The 20,802-nt window shown below is 37.2% G+C and overlaps 1 protein-coding gene across 1 annotated transcript; it reads left to right on the forward strand.

Moving 5' to 3' along the window:
* Window positions 1–7,470: 7,470 nt before the first annotated feature.
* On the forward strand, window positions 7,471–20,392 carry LOC148274101 (putative serine protease K12H4.7). Its single transcript, XM_088237620.1, has 9 exons — window positions 7,471–7,897; window positions 10,649–10,833; window positions 13,052–13,287; window positions 14,905–15,040; window positions 15,123–15,270; window positions 15,401–15,569; window positions 17,790–17,922; window positions 18,028–18,197; window positions 20,059–20,392. The coding sequence occupies exons 1-9, from the start codon at window positions 7,697–7,699 to the stop codon at window positions 20,166–20,168; spliced, it is 1,488 nt and encodes a 495-aa protein (XP_088093746.1). The 5' UTR covers window positions 7,471–7,696; the 3' UTR covers window positions 20,169–20,392.
* The last annotated feature ends 410 nt before the right edge of the window (window positions 20,393–20,802 follow it).

A 20,802-nucleotide genomic window follows, 5' to 3' on the forward strand; every position in this document is an offset into this window, starting at 1 on the left:
TCATGTCGCAGAACAGGCATTTTTTGTCCTGAGTGAGAAACACGTGCCTTTCTTGGGTACGCCTTTTCTCCACTCGGGCGGGTTCCGTGCTGATCCCGATGCAACCCGCATTCGGTATTGCACCGGTCAGTCTCGCTAGCCACAGTGCCAGATCCCTGGGGGTAGCTTTTCTCACGGTATCCGCTCGTGACATAATCCACATCATCCTCTCGACTCGTGGCAGCTTCTGAGTCATCTCGGACAGAAGCTTCGGGGAGGAGAGGTGGCTTCCATCGAGGCCCTCTACGGTCGATACGACGTTTCTTATCGCGACCGCGTAGTCCGTCAGGGCCTCCAGGGATGCGTTGTCGGCCAGTTTAGGGAGTTTTCTTATCCGCTCCAGTACTCTGTCCACGACGATCTCCGGGTGTCCAAAGGCGGCCTCTAACATCTTCACAATGTCCGGCACATTTCGGGGATCTACCAGCAAAGACGACACTGTGGCCTTGGCCCGTCCTGTGAGGGCTCGTTGCAGACGGAGAATGTTCTCCGCGTTTGTAAGGGAGCACATCTGTGTCGATTGATCAAATTGCGCCTTAAATATTCGCCATTCTAGCGGGTCGCCGGAGAATTGCGGTAGATCCCTAGCGCCGGTTTGCCTCGCCATGAACGTGTGCCACTCCGGCGGCTGTCTGTATTTCGTCACAGGCTCGCCGGTGGCACCCGGCGGCATGTATTCCGTGGGTAGCCCCTGTTGTACCCACGCGCTCACCGGGTCACGAAACTCGTAGCCCCCCAGTGGTATAGTACGTGCCGCTACGGGCTCGCCTGGCCCGGCGGCGTAGCGTACGTCGGCGTCCTCCCTTCGGCTGTGTGCAGGTGGCGCCTCATTGTCCCGATGCCGCTCATTGTAGCGGCCTTGTAAATGTGCGTTTGTCGCTCCGGCGTAGGCCGGCTCAGCGGCGTAGCGTGTGTTGGCGGGCTCCTTCATCCTGGAGTCCGTCTCTGCGACCGGGTGCCTCCGTGGCACCCCGTCTCTCACCCGGCCGCTGTCGTAGTGGCTCGGCGGAAATGTGTACGCCGCTCCGGTGTCCTCCGGATCAGCGGCGTAGCGTGTGTTGGCGGCCTCCTTCGTCCTGGAGTCCGCCTCTGCGACCGGGTGCCTCCGTGGCACCCCGTCTCTCACCCGGCCGCTGTCGTAGTGGCTCGGCGGAAGTGTGTACGCCGCTCCGGTGTCCTCCGGATCAGCGGCGTAGCGTGCGGTGGCGGCCTCCCTTGCTCTGAAGGCTGCTTCCGTGTCGGCGACAGGGCGCTTCCATGCGGCCCCGTCTCTCACCCGGCCGCTGTCGTAGTGGCTCGGTGGATGGATGTACGCCGCTCCGGTGTCCTCCGGATCAGCGGCGTAGCGTGTGGTGTGGCGTGCGGCGGCGGCCTCCCTTGTGCTGAAGGCTGCTTCCGCGTCGGTGACAGGGCGCAGCGGCAGCGGCTTGTGAGCCGGTTCCGACGTCCCGTGCGATGTGAGGTCCCTCTCGATGGTGGGCGTGAGGGGGGTTGCCATGTCTCGTCTGGCGTCCTCTCTCGCGTTGGCGGCCTTCAGCGCGGCGATGATCTCGTTGAGGCTGCTCACCTGCCTCTCGTGATGCGCCTCGCGTTCCTCCATCTGTCGGCGAAATGTCGCCGATGAGATGGACCGCTCCGAGGGTGCGGATCCCTCGTCCGAGTCCTTTTGTTCCTCCAGAAGTCCTTGATGAGGCTCCTCCTGGCAGTCGTGTGAAGGCCCTGGCTGGGGCTCCTCCTGATGTGCTCGTACAGACCCCGGTTGGGGCTCCTGAAGCTCCTCTTCGTGCTCCGTGCCGGCGTCTCGACGCGTTCCCGAACGCGTCGACACAGGCGATCTGTTGACCGGCATGCTGTAGGTGTGTTGTAGACTGGAGACCACTGGCGACGATCCTTAGCTCCGAAGGACCAAATGTAACGTACGCGTTACCACGATGAAAGTTTCGCCGGTTCGTCACCCGCGTCTGCCGCAGTCAAGCTTCCCGGCGTAAGTGGGAAGCCGCCCTCCCAGACAGAGCCAAAGACAAAGTCGGAAGGTAGGAGCACAGCTGCGCCGACCGCAAGTCAACCTCAATAGCCCTGAAAAGGACTTTCCACCCGGTCCAAGTGGTGCAGAGAGGCGAAGGCAGTCAGCAGGCAGAGCGGAGCGAAGAGCGAAGTGCAGGAAGGCGAACAGGACGGAGAACGGAATAAAACACGTGTGAACTGTTCAGAGTTAGGAACTCAACTGATTTAATATTTCCATTTGACCGCCTTATAAAGCGGTGCGCGTCGGGCTCCGTGAGTCGGCCATCCCACCCGCGCCGGCTGCCTCGGAGTGGTGGGGGTAATCTTTCCCCGCCACTCGCTACATGCCGCCGGCCGCAGGTGGCGTAAATACGGGCGCTCAATGCCCGTACGGGCCATTTCGTCGGCAGCCGCGACGCGCGCAACATGACATTTACATAATATATTTTTATACATTTTATTCATTTTAACCTAGCTATTTTTCCCCGGTAATACTGAGGCCAGGCTCGAAAGTGACCATTTTATCTTTATTGAGAGCCCAGCCGTCAGTTCTATACATTTACCGGGGATCCTTTCTAATTATTGTATTATTTTAATTTATTCGATTTTACGCGTCCGGAACACAATGTATGCAAGAGATCTTCTTTTTTATTAAAAATGCTATGGCTGTTCCACTGCAGAATCCTCATCTGAGGAGCCATGGTGGTGGTTAAGTAGGGAGGTTATATTTAGAAGTTGATGGGCGACGTTGGACGGTATTTGTGGATTGTTTTGAAGGATCGATACTAGAATACTCAATATGGTAGATATAATTGTATTGTTCGATGTTGGGACTGTGCTAGGAAAAGCATTCCCATTAGAACCAGATGGAAGTTGTCCATTCGGGAAATACAGAAGTGAAGGGTCATGATGAGGAACATTAGGTTTGGAAGGTAGTTTTTTTGACCTCGACTTCCTCTCTACTGATTTTTTGTAGGATATTGGCGCGGAGGGCGCGGGCATAACAACATTGACATTCGGTTTTGTCGTTTTAGAGACGATTTCTGCATAGGAAATCGTCGCTTTTCCGAACATTTTAGAAGCTTCAATATATGAAATGTTTCTGTCAGCCATCGTGTGTTTTATGTTTTGTTGCCTTTTAAGCTCAGGGCACAGCTTGCTGGTGGCAGAGTGGTTACCAGAACAATTGAGGCATTTTATATCTTCTGCCGCCACCGTGCAGGATTCCCCATTGTGTGAGGAGCCACACTTGTAACAGCGCACAAGGGATCTACAGACAGTCTTTGTATGTCCGTACTTACAGCATTTAAAACACTGAATTGTCGGAAATACGTAGAGTTCTACGGAGAGGGACACATTGAAGATGGAAATGTGGGAAGGTAGAGATTTTGAGTCGAAGGTCAAAACCACCGTGTGGGAGGGTTTCCATTCGACTACGTCACCATTACTCGATCTGTAATTCAGTCGTCGAGCCTTGATTACTTTTCCGAATCCATGAGGTACCTCGGCATTCTCCACAATGTCCTGTTCAGACCAGTGCGAAGGGATGCCTTTGGTAACACCTTGTTTAGTTACTAGGAAAGTCGGAATGAAAACGTTATAATTATCTTTTTTAGCTATTTCTGATTTTACGAACGTATTGGCTTCGTTTGCCGTCTTAAACTCCACAGAAACACGGTTACGGCCGACGGACTTGATTCCGTTCCAGGCAGTCCGAATATTGTTTCTATGAAGAAATCGACCGAAGTCAATATCGTACAAGTTGGTTTGGGTGACGCCGTCTACTTGTACTTTTGTTACATGTACGATAAATGGAGCACGATCCATTCCATTGTACATGCGGGATTGGACTTTGGTAGGTGTGGTAATAGGCGATAAAGTGTTTGTGACCTCTGGAGTACCTGGGTTTGTAGAAGCTGAGGGTCGGGGGCTAGGTGTTTTGTGTGGGAGGGGGCGGTCTGACTCAGAACTCGATTTCCTCTCCGAATTTATAAGTTTGAGTTTTTTTGATTTAGGCCTTATTGTAACAAATTCGGCGGGATCTGGAACAGTGTCCATTGTACCGCACGACGAATCTAATTGAGATCCATCCGGTGGATCCGGAGGTTTCTCTTTATCGTTCATTTATAACAAATAAAAAAAAAGAAAAGTACAAAACAAGTTGTAAAAACCAAAAAAAAATTTGGCTACACGTGTATGGAAAAAATAATTGTTACCTGGTTATTAGGTTTCGGGACAGAGAACGAAAACAAACACAAACTACTGAAAACACTTAATAATAGATAAAATTGTATGTACACCACTCTTTTTTTAACCCAATTAGTGAATTATTTCGACTTTTTAAGGAAAAAACACAATAATTATTATCTAAGACAAACAAAAACGACCGCCACCACTGTTAGTCATAGACAATCCTATCAGCATCTAACTTCATTCTAGTGTCCGTTTGACGATTAAAGCCTTGTTTACACGAGGACAATACAGTGAATATGACAATATTGTCATGTTCTGGTTCCGTGGACAGCCTCGACCGCGCAAAATATAAACGGTGGGACAATACGAAAATTCGGCCGCAGTTCACACGTCACCGCTACAAAAATGAATACACGACGGCGTTTGTTACGAGCGAGTTCACGAAAAATATTATTTCTTTTATACCAATTTCTTTTATACATGTACAGGAATTGTTGGAAGATGAACTAGATAATAATAAGAAAAAAAATATGGATTAGGAATTGGATATCGTGAAGATACCTAAAAATGATCAATTGAAATAGTATTTTTATTATAAATTGAGTCTTAAAAATGGTGAACGAAAGCAGTTGAACTTTCTTACAAATAAGGCTTGACAATTGGGAGACAGCTGATTTATGAATAAAAGTGAACCTCTATATAAACATTATAATGGCAATAACATTTTGTTGTAACTATTATTTTATCTTTTTAATCCATGCTTTTTTTATATTTGTGATATTATATTTTAAATGCGTACACCAAAATACTTAATTAACCATTAATCAGCTCCAAGATTAAACTGCATTTACCCGAATTCACTGGCAATTGCTACCGCAGCATAACCGTTCGCTATTATTATATATTTTTTATCTTATTGTATCTCTCAGTAAATGAAAAAAAAGTATTTAATGGTAAATTTGAATATCATCATATACCTGCGTTAGGAATACTTTAATCCAGTCATAAATCGCACTTGGAAATACGGCGTATTTCACACAGCGGTAAAAATCCACACGGAACATTTAAAGTCTTTAATTTTTATTTTTGATTTAAATGTATTTATTTTATGCCAGGCAAACGCAATAAGGTGACTAATCCAATGATTTCCTTTTGCTTGATTCTCATCTAAGAGTAGCCCCTGAATAAATTTTAAATAAATACAAAATAATATAATAAATGTCAATCCACCTTAATTTTACCGTGACGCGTGGATTTAGACGATTCGTGCAAATTGGGCCTACGCGTTAGTAACACGATGTTACACACATCCTTCAGAAGCCTTTGAATGTATTGGTTTGCCTCAACTAGAATTGAGTAACCTGCACATATTTATTTAATATGTCACAATAAAGATGTACGTGCCATATTATGAATTGTGTTTCTTTTTACTCGCACGTAATTCATGAATGAATCCATTTTATTAAACCACGGTATTTTTGGCCTTTATATGGCATCTGAACTGGCCCCTAACCTCGCAGAACCACGGATCTTTTTATCTTCAGTCAAGTAAGTTGACCGCAGACTTTTAATTTTAATTCTTTAACAGAGAAACCTAGGATTCCCACTATGGCCATAATTGCCTCCTCGGCGTATTTTAAACATTGTTAGTCTCTATAAATTGGGCAATCAATACGCCATAAACAGTCGTGTTCACTACAAAGAGAAAATAACTTTATAATTTCCGCCAGTTGCCATTAACGCGATATTTTCGGCAAAAAAAAATTTAACATAAAAAAAAAATTAAAATAAATTTAAAAACTTCCAAGTGACACAAGCCCACGTCGAGAAAATCGCTGTCGTAACAAGGTCCTGTCTCCTGTCCGTGCGTATTCATACGAGGACAATACGGTGCAGCTGTTGGCCAGTGTTGGGATGCCGAAAAAATAAATATCCCAACTTGGCTTATTCATGATTTTTCGTAACGGTAGCGTGAGACGAGAATGACCAAGAAAGACGAGGCATGATCAGATACGCCAAAATCTTAAGTCTGGTCATGTCAAAATCAGACAGAACCAAAGGGCATGTATAACAAGATGTATGAATGTGGAAGAAGCTAGGAATGTATGCCAGGATAGGCGTGTGTGGCGATCCATTATCTTTGCATACACCTACGAGGAAATGGCGTGATGGTGGTAGTAGTAGCATAATTTATCGTGGTACATAAAATTTTTGGTATGCAGGTTTTAAGATTTTTTAATTAATCTTGCTGTATATGTATTTCAGTGACTTATTATTCAAGACTTTCGGGACTCGGAGCAGCAAAAAAATACATTCTTATTTAAAAGCATGTATACATAATATTAATAACACGACAAAGGTATACACGGTATTAAGGAAAACAAAATTAAGAATTATGAATGAAAGTAGAAGTAAGAGCAAACAATAAAATATTTCTACGATCATCTTTCGAATACCTACTTACAAAAACTGACATTTAATAAATTTGCATTTGCATTGATTTAAGTAAGTATAATAGTAATAATAAAAAAGGAATTAAGTTTATTAAAAATTTAACATTAATTAATAAAATGATTAACAAAACGATATGAATTAAAATATAAAAAAGGATATCATTAATTTTAGGATAAAACAACAAAATGTTTTACTTGTTTTCATATATTATACTCTGATTATGTTTATTTTCTAAACCTTAACCTATTTTATATTCATAGTCAGTACTGCAATGAATTTAGTTTTTGGATATGAAATTCCTGCCAATGTCCTCGTTGGTAAACGAAAATGGATTATTCCGTTGCTCGAAATTCGACACATTTCTAATCTTTTTCCGAAAAATTCCCGCTGGTGGTGGGGGTAATAATTGTTCCCCCTAGATAGCTTGCCTGTCTATCTCGGTGGCGATGTTCCAAAACATATTTTTGTTCTACAATTGCTGTTTACACGTGGACGATGGTCGAGTCCTGCGCGCGGTGGTGGGGGTAATCATTGTCCCGCGGAGGATAATTTGCTCCCGGCCTGCCCGTCTATCTCGGAGGCGATGTCCAGAGACAAAGTCTTGTCCTACAAATTGCTGTTAACACGTGGACAATGGTCGAGTGTTGGGACAAAAGAATATTGTATTGTCCATGTGTAAACAAGGCTTAACTTAGTACGTGGGCACTCCAATACATGACAGAATTTTTTTTATTGTCTTTGAATTTCATAGACTTTTAACCATCGAAAAAAAAGAAGATTGGAAATTCGATCAACTGACAGCTGAAATTAAATGTAAGATGTGTATTATTTTAGTACACAGGCTTTTTAATATATTGTCTATTAAAGATTCATTTGTTCACGAATGACACAAAACAAACCGGAAAATGAGATTAGGCGGAACATCAAATTAATGTTCCATCGATATCTCATTTCTCATTCTTCTTGTTGAATCAGCCACGTTGTACTTGTGTACTCTAGCGCAAACATGTTTGTGAATCGTCATAGTCTACTTGGAATTTGTCTTTTTATTATTCTAAGTTTGAGCGATGGGTCGTTACACTCCAGAAGGAATATTGAAAATATTGGTAGACCTCCGGTACTTTTGGATGCTAAGCTTCCGCCAGATGAATGGATTTCTCAGAAGCTAAATCATTTCGACCCCACGGAGGGAAGAAAATGGTTTCAGGTAATTTCCTATTAAATAATAACATATAGTTAAACATTAATCCAGGAAAAGTCTTGAAGATTTAAATATATTTTTTAGTAAGAGAGTTTTTGTATTTGTGTGGACCACCACCAAATATGTCAATGTCAATATATAGTTCCAACAAAAACAACAACAAACTATCACGTCGTTTCCCCTTAAGGGTAGGCAGAGAGGAAAGAACGCCACATCACTCTATCTTTGCATACAGATCTCGCTTCTTCTACATTCATACATCTTCTCATGCACACGATGTCCATCTTCAAGTATTTGTTGGATTTGGTCATGCCATGTCTTTCTCGGTCTACATCTATTTCTGCATCCATCAACATTCGCATTGTAAATATTCTTAGCCGTTCTTTTCCTGTCCATTCGTTCTACATGCCCAAACCAGCGCAGAGCTCCTTTCTTGATTTTGTCGATAATGCTTTTCTCAGCCTTACATAAGGTACGGATCTCAACATTTGTGCATCTATCGTACATAGTTTTACTACACATTCGCCTGAGAGATCGCATTTCGACAGCATTCAGCCTACTTTCATCCCTGTTTTTCCAAGTCCATACTTCGCTCCCATACATCAGGGTCGGGACCAGGACTCCGTTGTGCACTGCTAATTTTGCTTCTTGCGACAAACATTAATTTGCCAAGGTTGATTTAAGTGCTCCGTTCACTCTGTTCCCAGCACTCACCCTCCTTTCAATATCTTACACAGTCATTCCATCCCTAGTAAACATACTTCCCAGATACACAAATTCCTCTACTTGTTTGAGGATAACTCCATTCACAGTGATTTCACATAAAAACCATCACATTCGATTTATCGACATTCATCAGCAAATCGCTTCCCTTGCATACATTGTAGATCTTTGTTACTAAGATTAGCTGTTCCTCTTTGTTAGCAAGAAGCACAGCATCGTCAGCATACAAAAGGCAATTGACATTTAAATCACCCATTTTTGCTCCCATTCTTAAGCCTTTCAGTTCTGTCATGCAGTTATCGATATACACGTTGAACAGCCATGGTGACATCACATATCCCTGTTTCACTCCTTTATGAATGTCAAACCACGATGCGTATGATCCATTTACCCTAACACATGCCGTGCTGTCTTTATACAGAGAAATAATAGCTCTTGTCAGATTTCCGCTCACTCCATACTCTGATAACACCTTTCATAATTTTTCCCTGTCAACTCTATCAAACGCTTTTTGCAAATCGACAAATGCACAGAAAAGCTTTTGGTTTTTAGCAAGAAATTTCTCTTTCATGTTTCGTAAAGCAAATATTTGATCCATACATCCTCTTCCATTCATAAAACCGCTCTGAACATCCCACACTCTATCCTTAGTAACTTTTCTTACTCTCTCAAGTTCCACACCATTAAAATCATAGTTCCACACCATTAAAAAAACCTCATGTCGTTATTACAATATTTTTTTCTCCATCAACCACAATTTGAGCAAATGTCTTTTATTATATACATTAATATGCATTTTAATTATTTATTTTTTTATTTATCGAAACCGGCATTACTCATATTTAGCATTTCAAGGGTTGGACGCTTTCTGCATAACTTTGTTGAATTAACAGCTGGAAAGATCAATAATAAACTGTTTTTTTTTTCTTCAAATGTCTCACTCCTGCATTTGAGCTGTGAGTTAATCACAAACTATAGGCAGCCTTCATGTTGTAGTGCCCAAGACGCTTGGTATGGCGCCACCTCATTTCACTTTGTGTCAGAAAAATTCATCAGACAGTCTCAAGCTGGAAAATCATGGCAACCGTGTTTAAGGATCACAAAGATATTATTCTTGTCGATTGTTTGGCTCAAAGGACAACGATCGTCTCAAATCGTTATTGCCAAATGTTGAGACTCCAAAGCGCTGTAATAAAACAAGCAACTAGAAAAACGGACCAAGGGCTGGTGTTTGTTGCGCGGTAATGTATAACCCCCCACAGTCCAACATCACCACCGTGTTTTTGGACTCGATGTCCTCCATCATCCTGCTTATAGCTCCGAACTGGCGCTGGGTGATTTCTCGTAAATCTCAAACTCACTTTTTTTCATTGGAGAGTAAAAACAATTTTAAATTCAGTTGCAGTATGAAAAAGGTATGGTGTTTTTGCCAAATCTAGTTGGGTCATTAAATTATTGGTACATAAAAAAACAAAAACAAAGTTATTTCATTTTAATATATTGAGTCGTAAATAACTCGCTATTATAAAATGGGAACCAAGCGAATCTTGGATCTCTGATCCATGAGTCAGCGACACTAGCAATTTTTTAGTTTTTTTTTGTTTTGACCACTTTTACTTTTAAATTGCTCACCAGTGACCGAGTTTCGTCATAACTGATATCGTGAGACTGATGGGAGAGTATACATTTTTTAATGTTATATATAAGTGAAAGGTAAATCATGACTGTATGTAATTATGGGAACAAACAAATTAAAATTAAATGAATGAATGTCCGTTACGACGAAACCTGGTCACTGGTGAACAATAAAAAAATAGAGGTGGTCAAAACATACTATATTTTTCTTATTGTAATACAAGCTTGTCTCAAAAAAAGCTTTTAAGGGTTTTAAATGCAGTATGTCTACAAATTGGTCATACTCAAAATATTAATACCAATAGAAGGGCAGGCAACTATAAGCTGATGCGCCCCGACATTGTATAGGTCCTATTTATTTTTCTTTGTTCACTTATTTAGTATCAACATTTTTTGCAGAGATATTTTACAAATGATGAGTATTATTCCAAAGAAGCTGATCTTGTGTTTCTTATGATTGGAGGAGAAGGAAAAGCTTCTCCTGAATGGATGGTTGCTGGTCAGTGGATAGAATATGCTAAACATTTTAAAGCGCTTTGTTTTCAACTGGAGCATAGATTTTATGGAAAAAGTCATCCCACAGAGTAAGTTTTCTACTATAGTTTAGTGATAGAATATTATAATCTACCAAAGGGTGTTATAGAGTAACTGTCTTCATAATTATAAAAAAGTTAATATTAATAACCATACATTTAATCAAATATTTAAAAAAATATACAATTTTTTTCATCCATTATGGTCCATGTTTTTTTTTCGCATATTAAAAAAAAGGTAAATCTGTGGCTTGGATCTAGAAGGACCAATGCCAGATTTGATATTTTTCTTCCCACCATTTTGTAGAGGGTCAATGTCAATAAAAAACTTATGTATTGAACTATTTTATACACATACACATGTTGTAATGTTTTTTTTTATTAATATTTGTTATCAAAGATGTCAAATAGTTCATTCTTCTTTGCAGTCTCAATCCTGGGATTGGTATGCAGCAAAGTCCTGCATATCTTCCTCCACTGCGCTCTATTCTCTGCAGCCCTCTTTAGCTCAACATATGAGGCGCAGTTAAAGGCCTCGCATACTTGTTCTAAATACTCCCGCCGGAGGTGCACCCTGTGATTTGTCCCCTCAGCCATCCCCTCTATTATGTCATGCAGGAGGCCCTCATGGCGCATAATGTGGCCAATCCATTGGGCTTGCCTCTCTGAGATGGTTTTAATTAGTCGCCTCCCTTCTTCAATTCTACTGAGAACCTCGTCATTAGTGATGTGGTGTCGCCAGGAAATTCCTAATATTCTCCTGTAACACTACATTTCAAAGGCCTCTAGTCTTTTTTTATCTTTTTTGGTAAGGCACCATGTCTCATAGCCATACATCAATATGCTCCATACATATGTCTCGGCAAGTTGCTTGTGGAGCTGCACGACTAGAAAATCTTTGATATTTTGTTGAACATAAGTGTTGCTTGGTGTATCCGGCAGTCTACTTCTCTTTTTGTTCCACCATCTCGTGTAATCCTGCTTCCAAGGTACACGGACTCATTGTTGCTCCTAACATTACTACATTTATTTGCTGCTCACAGTGGGCCACAGTCGTCACTTTAGTTTTTCTCCTGTTTATTTTCATGTTGTATTTATTATTTAGTTCATTCTCCATGGCTGTCAGCAGAGCTTCTGTGAGTTCTTCTTTACTTTCATAATAAGTTCATTACAACGCTACAAAATGGCTAAATAATTACCTTTCTGTGATATTACAATTTACGACATTAGCCTTTATAGATCCAAGCCTCAGAAATTATTCTGATAATATAATAAATTAAATTATTAATGGTCATCTTCATTGCATATTCTTACTAGCTTATTTTGTATAATAATTAAGAATAATTTTAATAAATGTAGGTCTCTTTTTACAAAAAAATATCCATATTGTATTTGTAGTCTTTATTTATGATAAATTCATATAAAGCGAATTATTTTTTCTTGATTAAAAAAAAACCTCTCTGTTAAATAATAACTAAGCCTTTGAATTGTATTTTATATAGTGTACCAATAATTACATTTATTTGCAGTTTAGTCAGCTTGTTTGCCTACCATGCATCATTTTCAAATTCTCAATATTGTTAACACTATTATTATTATAACTGATGATTTATATGGTCCCATTTTCATTAAAATCATCTCAAGGGCCCTGTTCAATAAACATCCCAATATGTCTTGCACCTACATAGCGCATGGGCGGTTAGAGCACCGGCTCCTTTTCCGCACGTCCTGCAGAGCTACAGAGTGCATGGGCGGTTGGAATTCTAGTCTATTTTCATTGTTGACAATATTGATTTAATTTTCAGATAGGAACTATGTAGATTATTTATTACTCATAAGAAACCCATCATACATATAAACTGGGTTGTGATCCCGTGGCTAGTGTCCGAGATTCGAACCCTGCTCTACTACGACTTTATACCCTTTGGTAATGAGTTATTTACAACTCGTTGAAAATGTCCCAATTTGTAAATGTAAATTCGCCGCATTGTAAATACGAGATAAGATCTGGACTTATTTGGTGTACGTTTTCTAGATTTAAACAATCACCAAGATAGACCAGATCTTGTCTTGAGGTAGTAATTATCATTAAACTTTTTGTCTTAGCTTTAATTTTCTTTAGTTGTATTTTATTTCAATTGAAATATTTGGATAAACTAATCATCGGACACAAAAATATATGAAATGCTTATTTAAAAATATGTTTCAAATGCAATATTTCATAGGATTATATGCATGTTGACGATGACCAATTTTATTTATGTCTTAGGAACCTGGGAGTGAAAAATTTGAAATTCCTTTCATCTGAGCAAGCGCTTGAAGATATTGCTTTTTTCATTAATACTATGAACGTAAAATACGATTTAAGTCCCCGAGTTAGATGGATTGTATTTGGTGGTTCATACCCAGGATCTTTGGCTGCTTGGGCGAGATTGAAATATCCAAACCTTGTGTTTGCTGCTGTCTCCTCCAGTGGTCCCCTGCTTGCTAAAGCGGATTTTATGGGTATTTTTTTTCTATACTATTTCATAATTTTTAACTAAAAATAGATTAACAAATTATAACAGAGATGGAGAATATTTTAGAGAAGGGAATATGGAAGGCAAGGCATTCACAGGGCTTATGACCTGTCATTGGCTGGTTTAAGTTGCCATTTTACACACTGTTGAAAATTCGCCATTTTGCCTGTGTTTGAACATCCAGTCTTTTGCCTACAAAATTTTTGATAAACTCAAAATATTGTAAAAACAGATGAGTTTACATTGAAGTAGCTGTGAAAATAAAAGTAGGAATTTTTGCTACCCAGATTATAAACAAAATGGGATTTTACCCACACGTTCACAGTTCATCAGTAAGAAGTGTTCATCTTGAATTACAACGTAGAAAAACATTATCAGCATCAGGAAGGTCGCGAAAAATCAAAGAGGTTCAATCAGTTTGCTTCTTCAGCGACACTGATTAATTTATAATGTATGTTATTTATTGACAGTTGTGACTGATAATTTGATATATTGCTGAATCAATGTGCCATTTTTGTATTCATTTAAGTAAGTACCCACATACATTACTTTAGCCTTCTTTACTCAAAGATTCAATATTAAAAAGTGTTATACAATATTACGTATTTAAAAAATAAAAACAGCAAAACAGGTGCGTAGATTTTCACGGTCACTTGTCAATATTTATTCTCTTTTTTGGATGATCCCGTGTAAATTTTCTATCACAACATGGACTATCTCTTCGTTCTAGTAATGAACCCTTTTAATACCCATTCACCGCTCTAATTTTTTTACCTCCTCTTTCACAGTAATAGCCGCTCGATTGTGGAAAAATCTACCCACTAATGTCAGAGACGGTCCGCTCCTTCTTTATTTACATTTTAATCAAGATTTATATGTCACTATCTGAATATTTGAATTGTTCTTTTGTCCATCTTTTCTTCCTATCCCTTCTCCTTTCGTCATAGTAAAGTGTTGATTTTTACTTAATTTTTCTTTAAAATTTTGTAGAAAATTATAAGATTATGTATATGTCCATGTACTTGTAATTTTCTCAAATTGAACGGTATGGGTAGGTAGGATGAAATTGTCCAAAAGCAATATGCCCGCCCTTATATGTATGTAAAGTGTTAAATGAAGTAAAATATATTGAATTTGAAGAAAAAAGACGATAATTACTTAACATGTCTGGTTGGAAATCATATGTCATATCCTGCCACTCCAATATGCGGCGACAGATATTGCCTTGTCATTTGCCACAATTAGGTCCCCAGGATTGCAGCCCTCTCCCATGAGCAGGCATGTCAGTAGGTAGCTGTCGTCCTGGATTGCGCTGCAATCACACAATCTATCATCACCAGAGAGGTACCCCCCCACCTTTGGAGATTTTTTTTACATTGTGTAGATCCATAGGGAGTAGGGTAGGTGTTCTTCTCCTTGGATACCCTCACGTGGATCCATCCACGGTCTCGCTCCAAGATCCTGTTTCCACTGTTCCTTTCTCCGTTGTTTTAAAGATTTAATAGAGGAGGTGGCTTTAATAAAACTGACGATAAACATAGCAAAACTATTGTATCTTAGTGGAGAAAAATATTTTGTATTTGATGATCTATTTTTTTTTCAGAATATTATAGTGGGGTAGTCGATGCATTAAGAACAAGCAGTGATGATTGTGTAGATGAAATCAAGGCAGGTACACAGCAATTAAGTGTTTTACTTAAGCACATGGTTGGTCAAAGGCAGATTAATGCTAAATTTAGGTGAGTTCTTCGAATTGAATGAAAAATAATACTAAAAAAATAATAATGTCAACATTGTTATAGCAAGGAAACTTTTTTGTAGATTATGCGATCCAGTTGAAAAATCTACAAATATGGATATCTCCAGCCTTTATGAATCTTTAGCCAGCAATTTCGCTGGTATCGTTCAATATAACAAAGATAACAGGATTGGGGAATCCTCTAAATTATCTAATATTACAATTGATGTTGTAAGTACTATAATTAATATCATAGCTATTTGAATTGCTTATTGTTTTTATATTTTGACTGTGTTAGCGGTAATAAATCATTTAGACAGTCAGAGCAATTTTGTGTAACTTTTTGTATAATTTATTACAGGTATGTAGACTGATGACTGATAAAACTGCTGGTTCTCCATTGGATCGATTAGCTAATGTCAATTCTATGCTGTTAAACGTCAATAATGTAACCTGTCTTGATTACAAATACCAAAATATGATTGATAGTTACCGTAACATTTCATGGGAGAATACCGCATCTGAAGGAGGTAATTTACAATTTTTTGTTTCTTGTTTGGTAAATAATTTATGTACATAAAATGATAACATTTGAAAACAAAGAAAATACTTCACTTTATTACTATAAAGTAAAAATTACAAAATAAAATCAATAGTTTTGAATTTAAAAAAAATGTAATTATGGTAAATAAAAAAATAACAATAAAGTATTTCTGTGGCCTGGGTCTAAAAGGCCAATGTTGTAAATCATAACATTACGGCATGGCATCGCTCACTGGGATCGCTATTATTCTTGATATGTATTGACGGACTTTGTAAAGAAGAATCTCTTGGCAGTTAATTTCATTTGCCGAAGATACAGCTTTAATTTATAATGATTTAAATTGGACATAGGTTTATAATGAGCCAAAGATTTGATGATAATAAATAGCTGGCTAAATCAAAGCTTACTAACTCTGAACTCAGACAAGACTATGTTTATATGTTTTAGTCCATCCTCGGCAGGACAATCTCAATCTAGTTATGAATGAAGACTCATGCCAAATATAGTAAATTTTAGCTGCATTTTACTGGAGAGCGTAATGGAGAACTTACATTCTGAAACCATTTATACTATAATAATTTTGACAATAAATATTTTTTGGCACTAATAAATATTCTCAGAATTCAACATATACAACAACTCTATTATGCATTAGTTAACTTCGTTTGACATAATATGGGCTAATTGGATGGGGAAGTTTTACTAAAACCACCCTGGCTTCAGTAGCAATAGCGCAAAAAACATTGATATGAGTAATTTTGTAAAAACCTTTCCAATATTCAAGTTATTTACTTTTCAAGTAATTCATGGTGTTAAGTGGATATTCGTCAACAATATATAACAATATCAGTGGCGCTATGAATGCAGTTGAATAGGGACAAATGTACAACTATCAATCATAACCATTTTATTAGGAATATGCTGGTGTTTGTTACCTACTAAATGTCGGGTTATGTCGGATGCCTAGTAGGTTCCACATAAATTGCTAAATATTTGTCCACGTTGATATCGTTCCGTAAAAATTGTCTCATGAGAACGTTTTTTTACTTCACGCTCGTTTTGGATAAATCTTCAAACTACCAAGGTATGTGTAATGCACAGATAGAGTAAAAGATTGTACTTACAGTTTTATTATTTTTTATTAATACAAAAGATACAATATATAAACTTAACTAAACTTAATATAATAGAGAATGGAAATACTTAAAAATAACTCAAGGAATCTAATTTGTATTACGTAAAATAAAGCAGTTAAGAAAAAGTATGAAATCGTAACAATTAAAATCAAATCAAGTTTTTGTCTAAAGAACGTGTGTCACCGAACACAGCCAAAACGCTTCTCTTGGTGTCCGTCGCTCGGACCTGGCGCGCTATGTCGCGTTTGACGTCTACAGGAACTCCAATAAAGATCTTATTCTTAAGAAAAGGGTTAACATTTCTTTGAGACAAAGGCAACATTACTGCATTGAACCACAAATATACAATCTTATCCTCATAACATGGAAATGCGGTGGTGTTGTCAAGCTAAAGAGAGTTCTGACCTCGTTTTTTCGTGTCATTGGTCAGGAGGAGTCAGGAGGGAACTAATGGCTATTGAAGGAAGACAAAAATTGTAGCAAAAAATATATCTGTTTATGTCTAAGTACTAGTAATATAATGTGTTGCAAACAATAAGTTTGAAGTTATAAAAAGAAAAAATGTACTTAGGTGTTAACAAAATTAAAATACTGGTTACTTACCCTAGTTAGACTGGCAATGGTACAATAAAAAAATAAAAAATGTAATGTATGTACATATATGCACTATATATACATATGATTATCTGCTATCTATTTTTTGTGAACTGCTTTTGTACACTAATAAATAAATAACAGTAAAACAGTTTTAAAAAAGTAAAAAAATTATGGCATATGCAACACGTTTGTAGATTTTTTTGGACTTATATGATTAAGATTTTGGAAAATTAATTAACACAGGACAGAGGTCTTACGAATCCGGAACATAGGTATTTAAAATATGTAGTTGCAAATGTCGAATAAATTAACAAGTGTAAAAGATATTGATTTTCTGATATATACTGGTTAATATATAATATAAGTATTACACATATCATATAATATAAGTATTACGCATATCATATTAAAATTTGTAGCCTTCTCAAAGGCATATTATTAATGCACAAATTATCAATTAAATCAATTTTAAGGTCGTCAATGGATGTATCAAACTTGCAATGAATTCGGATTTTGTCAAACATCTAGTGGGGAGCCAGAAATATTCTCAAATCTATTCCCTATTGAATTCTTTACACAACAGTGCACTGACATTTTTGGGGCAAAGTAAGTTATCATATCATAATATCAAACAATAAAAGTTGTGTACTTATTTATTTTAATAAAAGCATTTTTATGCTGGTGATCTCTAATATTCTTGTACTTTTGTAGGTTTAATTCGGACCATTTAAATGATGCAATTAATAAGACAAATGAGAATTACGGTGCATTGGATATTCAGTCCTCTCATATTGTTTTTGTTCACGGTAGTATTGATCCTTGGCATATACTTGGCATTACAAAAACAGAAGAAAATGATGAACCTGCTATATATATAGAAGGTTTGTATTCTAAATATTGTTTGTGTAGGACAGGAGTGAATTCTCCTTATAATCGATTATTTGCAGCTTACCATATTTTTTTGACATCGAAAGTAATGTTTTATGTTGCATTATTATTAGGAAAAAACACATCACAAAAAAAAAATAACATTGCATTTCTTGGGTTAGTAAATTTACATCATATTCCTTTATTTCATACAGTGAGCCAGTTCCGCCTTTATCGGCCAAAATTATTATTACTGGATTACACGAGATTACTCTGCTGAAGAAAAAATATGAATTTAAATACGTCTTAAACTCAAAACTTTTTAATCGTGTTCAAAAAATTACACCTGCGATTACAGTAAAATCTTGCAGCTTTCCTTAATGCAATTTAGTCTTTCAACACTTCTTCATAAGGGCTATTATCCTTTAAAATAAATCTATTTGACTTATGACGGTCCAATGGAGGTGGCTTATACGCACTTTTTATGTGTGAGAAAGAGATAATTAATATATTTTGTATGTCTTAACGCGGAAGTTACAATAATACTTGATCACACTTAATAAGTTTCGGTGGTTTGAAAGTGAATTTGTTGTAAAATAAATAATATAACGAATTGATATTTTAATCCATAATATTAGCGTATCAGTGTAAATCTTTTAGTGGGTTTTTTAAACAAATATTCGCTAAACAAAAACAAAATATACATGATTTATAAAATGTTTTTGTGCAGACAATGACAGTTAAATTATAGGTTATTCTTCAGTATTGATTTAAACTTTAAAAATTAAGTTTGAGTTATGATAAAAACGTTACTAGTGTATAGTGTTAAGAATAAATATACATAAAGAATTATAAAATGTATAACTTATGTCGTTTTGTGAATATTAATGTGATATAAAAATCGATACAATAATGATTCTTAAAACGTATTTAATGTTTTGTTTAGTGAACTATCGTACTCGGTAAAGAATACTTTTAAATTATTTAGTTTTTTTTTCATTCACTAAGAAATAGTGTTTTATTTCAAGATAAGTTATAATAGTCAGACTTAAACAAAGATGCGCCGGTACGCTAATGAATTATACAGTTTTATAAATGACTTTTTCGACGCTCGGGCTAAAACGGGAAATAGCCGCTCGGATGAGTCGTTGCTTTCTATTGACTAGGGCGGGGGTTTGAGTCCTTACGGGTTCCAGTATTTTTTTAAATGCATTTTTAAAAATCAAATGTTTGTGCTACATTAGAAAATATTTTTACTGAAACTATTAGCTGCTAGTGCTATTTGTTACGGATTATTTATTAAATATAAAATACACTTGTTTTTTATGTGCCATACTACCGCTATGGACATTTTATCAGAATTTTCATAGCTTACCAATCTAAAAACTCACCGCTCTCTACTGTTGTAGGAAGGACCTCAAACATAAATCTGTTGAAGATAAGAATTACTCAAAAATGCATTTAAAGAAATCAAGTGGAGATTAGTTCACCTTGTGGCCAAATCACTAGTTAGTTGGTGATTCTTAGCAAGGGTCTTATACTGCAGTATTTCATAGTTTTTTCACTGTTTATCAATATTACCGCAACTTGAACCGAGTTGTGGTCCAGTAATAGTGTAACAGACTCACAGATCAGAGGTTGGAGGTTTAAACCACACTCTACCACAACTTTATTCCCTTGATAGTTCAACTTGATGGTTATTTTGAAAATACATATTTAAATAAATCATAAGAACAGAAATATTTATTTTAATCAAAAATAAAACTTACATAAATTATAGAGATACACTGCATTTAGTGTACCTATGTAGTGACTATGCAATATCAGGTTCTGATAAGGAGTAAGTGATCTTTGTTAAAGTTATTTATAATTTAGGTACCGCACATTGTGCAAACATGTATCCAGAATGCGATGATGACCTTCCACAGTTGAAAGCTGCTCGCAGTATGATTCAAGATATTCTGGAGAATTGGTTGAAGAAGTAAATATCTAAAAATTAAATTTATTTCATATGTTCATAAATCTGACACATCAAGTATGAATATGTATATACAAACCTCGATTTCTACTATACAATTAATGTTTGTAAATGCTAACATTTAGTGTTTTGTTTTCATTGATTTAATTGACATATTTGTTAAATATGATGAAATTTTTGTGTACTCATATCTTTTTTTAAAATTATGAATAAATTAATTTAATTGTTTCATTTATCTTTTACATATTTATATTATAAAAATCCATTCATCCATGCCTGTGATCAATGTTCCCTTTAAGGTGTGCGTCCGCACATCTGTTAAAAATTGTCCTCTCACATCTTGAACAAATGAACTGGTAACTGGATTTTTTGATGCAACTGTATACAAAAAATAACTGATGTTTTATGATAGTTTCCCTGTGTTCACATCATATACTTGCATTGTTACATGTATTTAACAAAAAATTTATGAATCATATCTCGATGGAAAGACATCCTGTTATTTTATTGAGTTTTAAATTGTCAGTCAAACCAACCCCATTTATTTCTTATTATTTATTTATATAATATTACATTGGTCCAAGATTGTTAGCCACATTGTAAAACAACTCTATTGCTAGTTTTATTCAGCTTTTTCTTGC

The sequence above is a fragment of the Micrasema longulum genome, unplaced genomic scaffold (assembly GCF_059751315.1).
Source record: "Micrasema longulum isolate JH-2025_06_02 unplaced genomic scaffold, ASM5975131v1 h1tg001760l, whole genome shotgun sequence".
Taxonomy (NCBI): domain Eukaryota; kingdom Metazoa; phylum Arthropoda; class Insecta; order Trichoptera; family Brachycentridae; genus Micrasema; species Micrasema longulum.

Bases quoted from the DNA above. Each gene is read 5' to 3' on its own strand.
- LOC148274101 (XM_088237620.1), top strand. From the start codon at position 7,697: ATGTTTGTGAATCGTCATAGTCTACTTGGAATTTGTCTTTTTATTATT. The intron at 15,041-15,122 runs GTGAGTTCTTCG...ACTTTTTTGTAG, and splicing joins CAGATTAATGCTAAATTTAG to ATTATGCGATCCAGTTGAAA. The intron at 15,570-17,789 runs GTAATTTACAAT...ATCAATTTTAAG, and splicing joins GAATACCGCATCTGAAGGAG to GTCGTCAATGGATGTATCAA.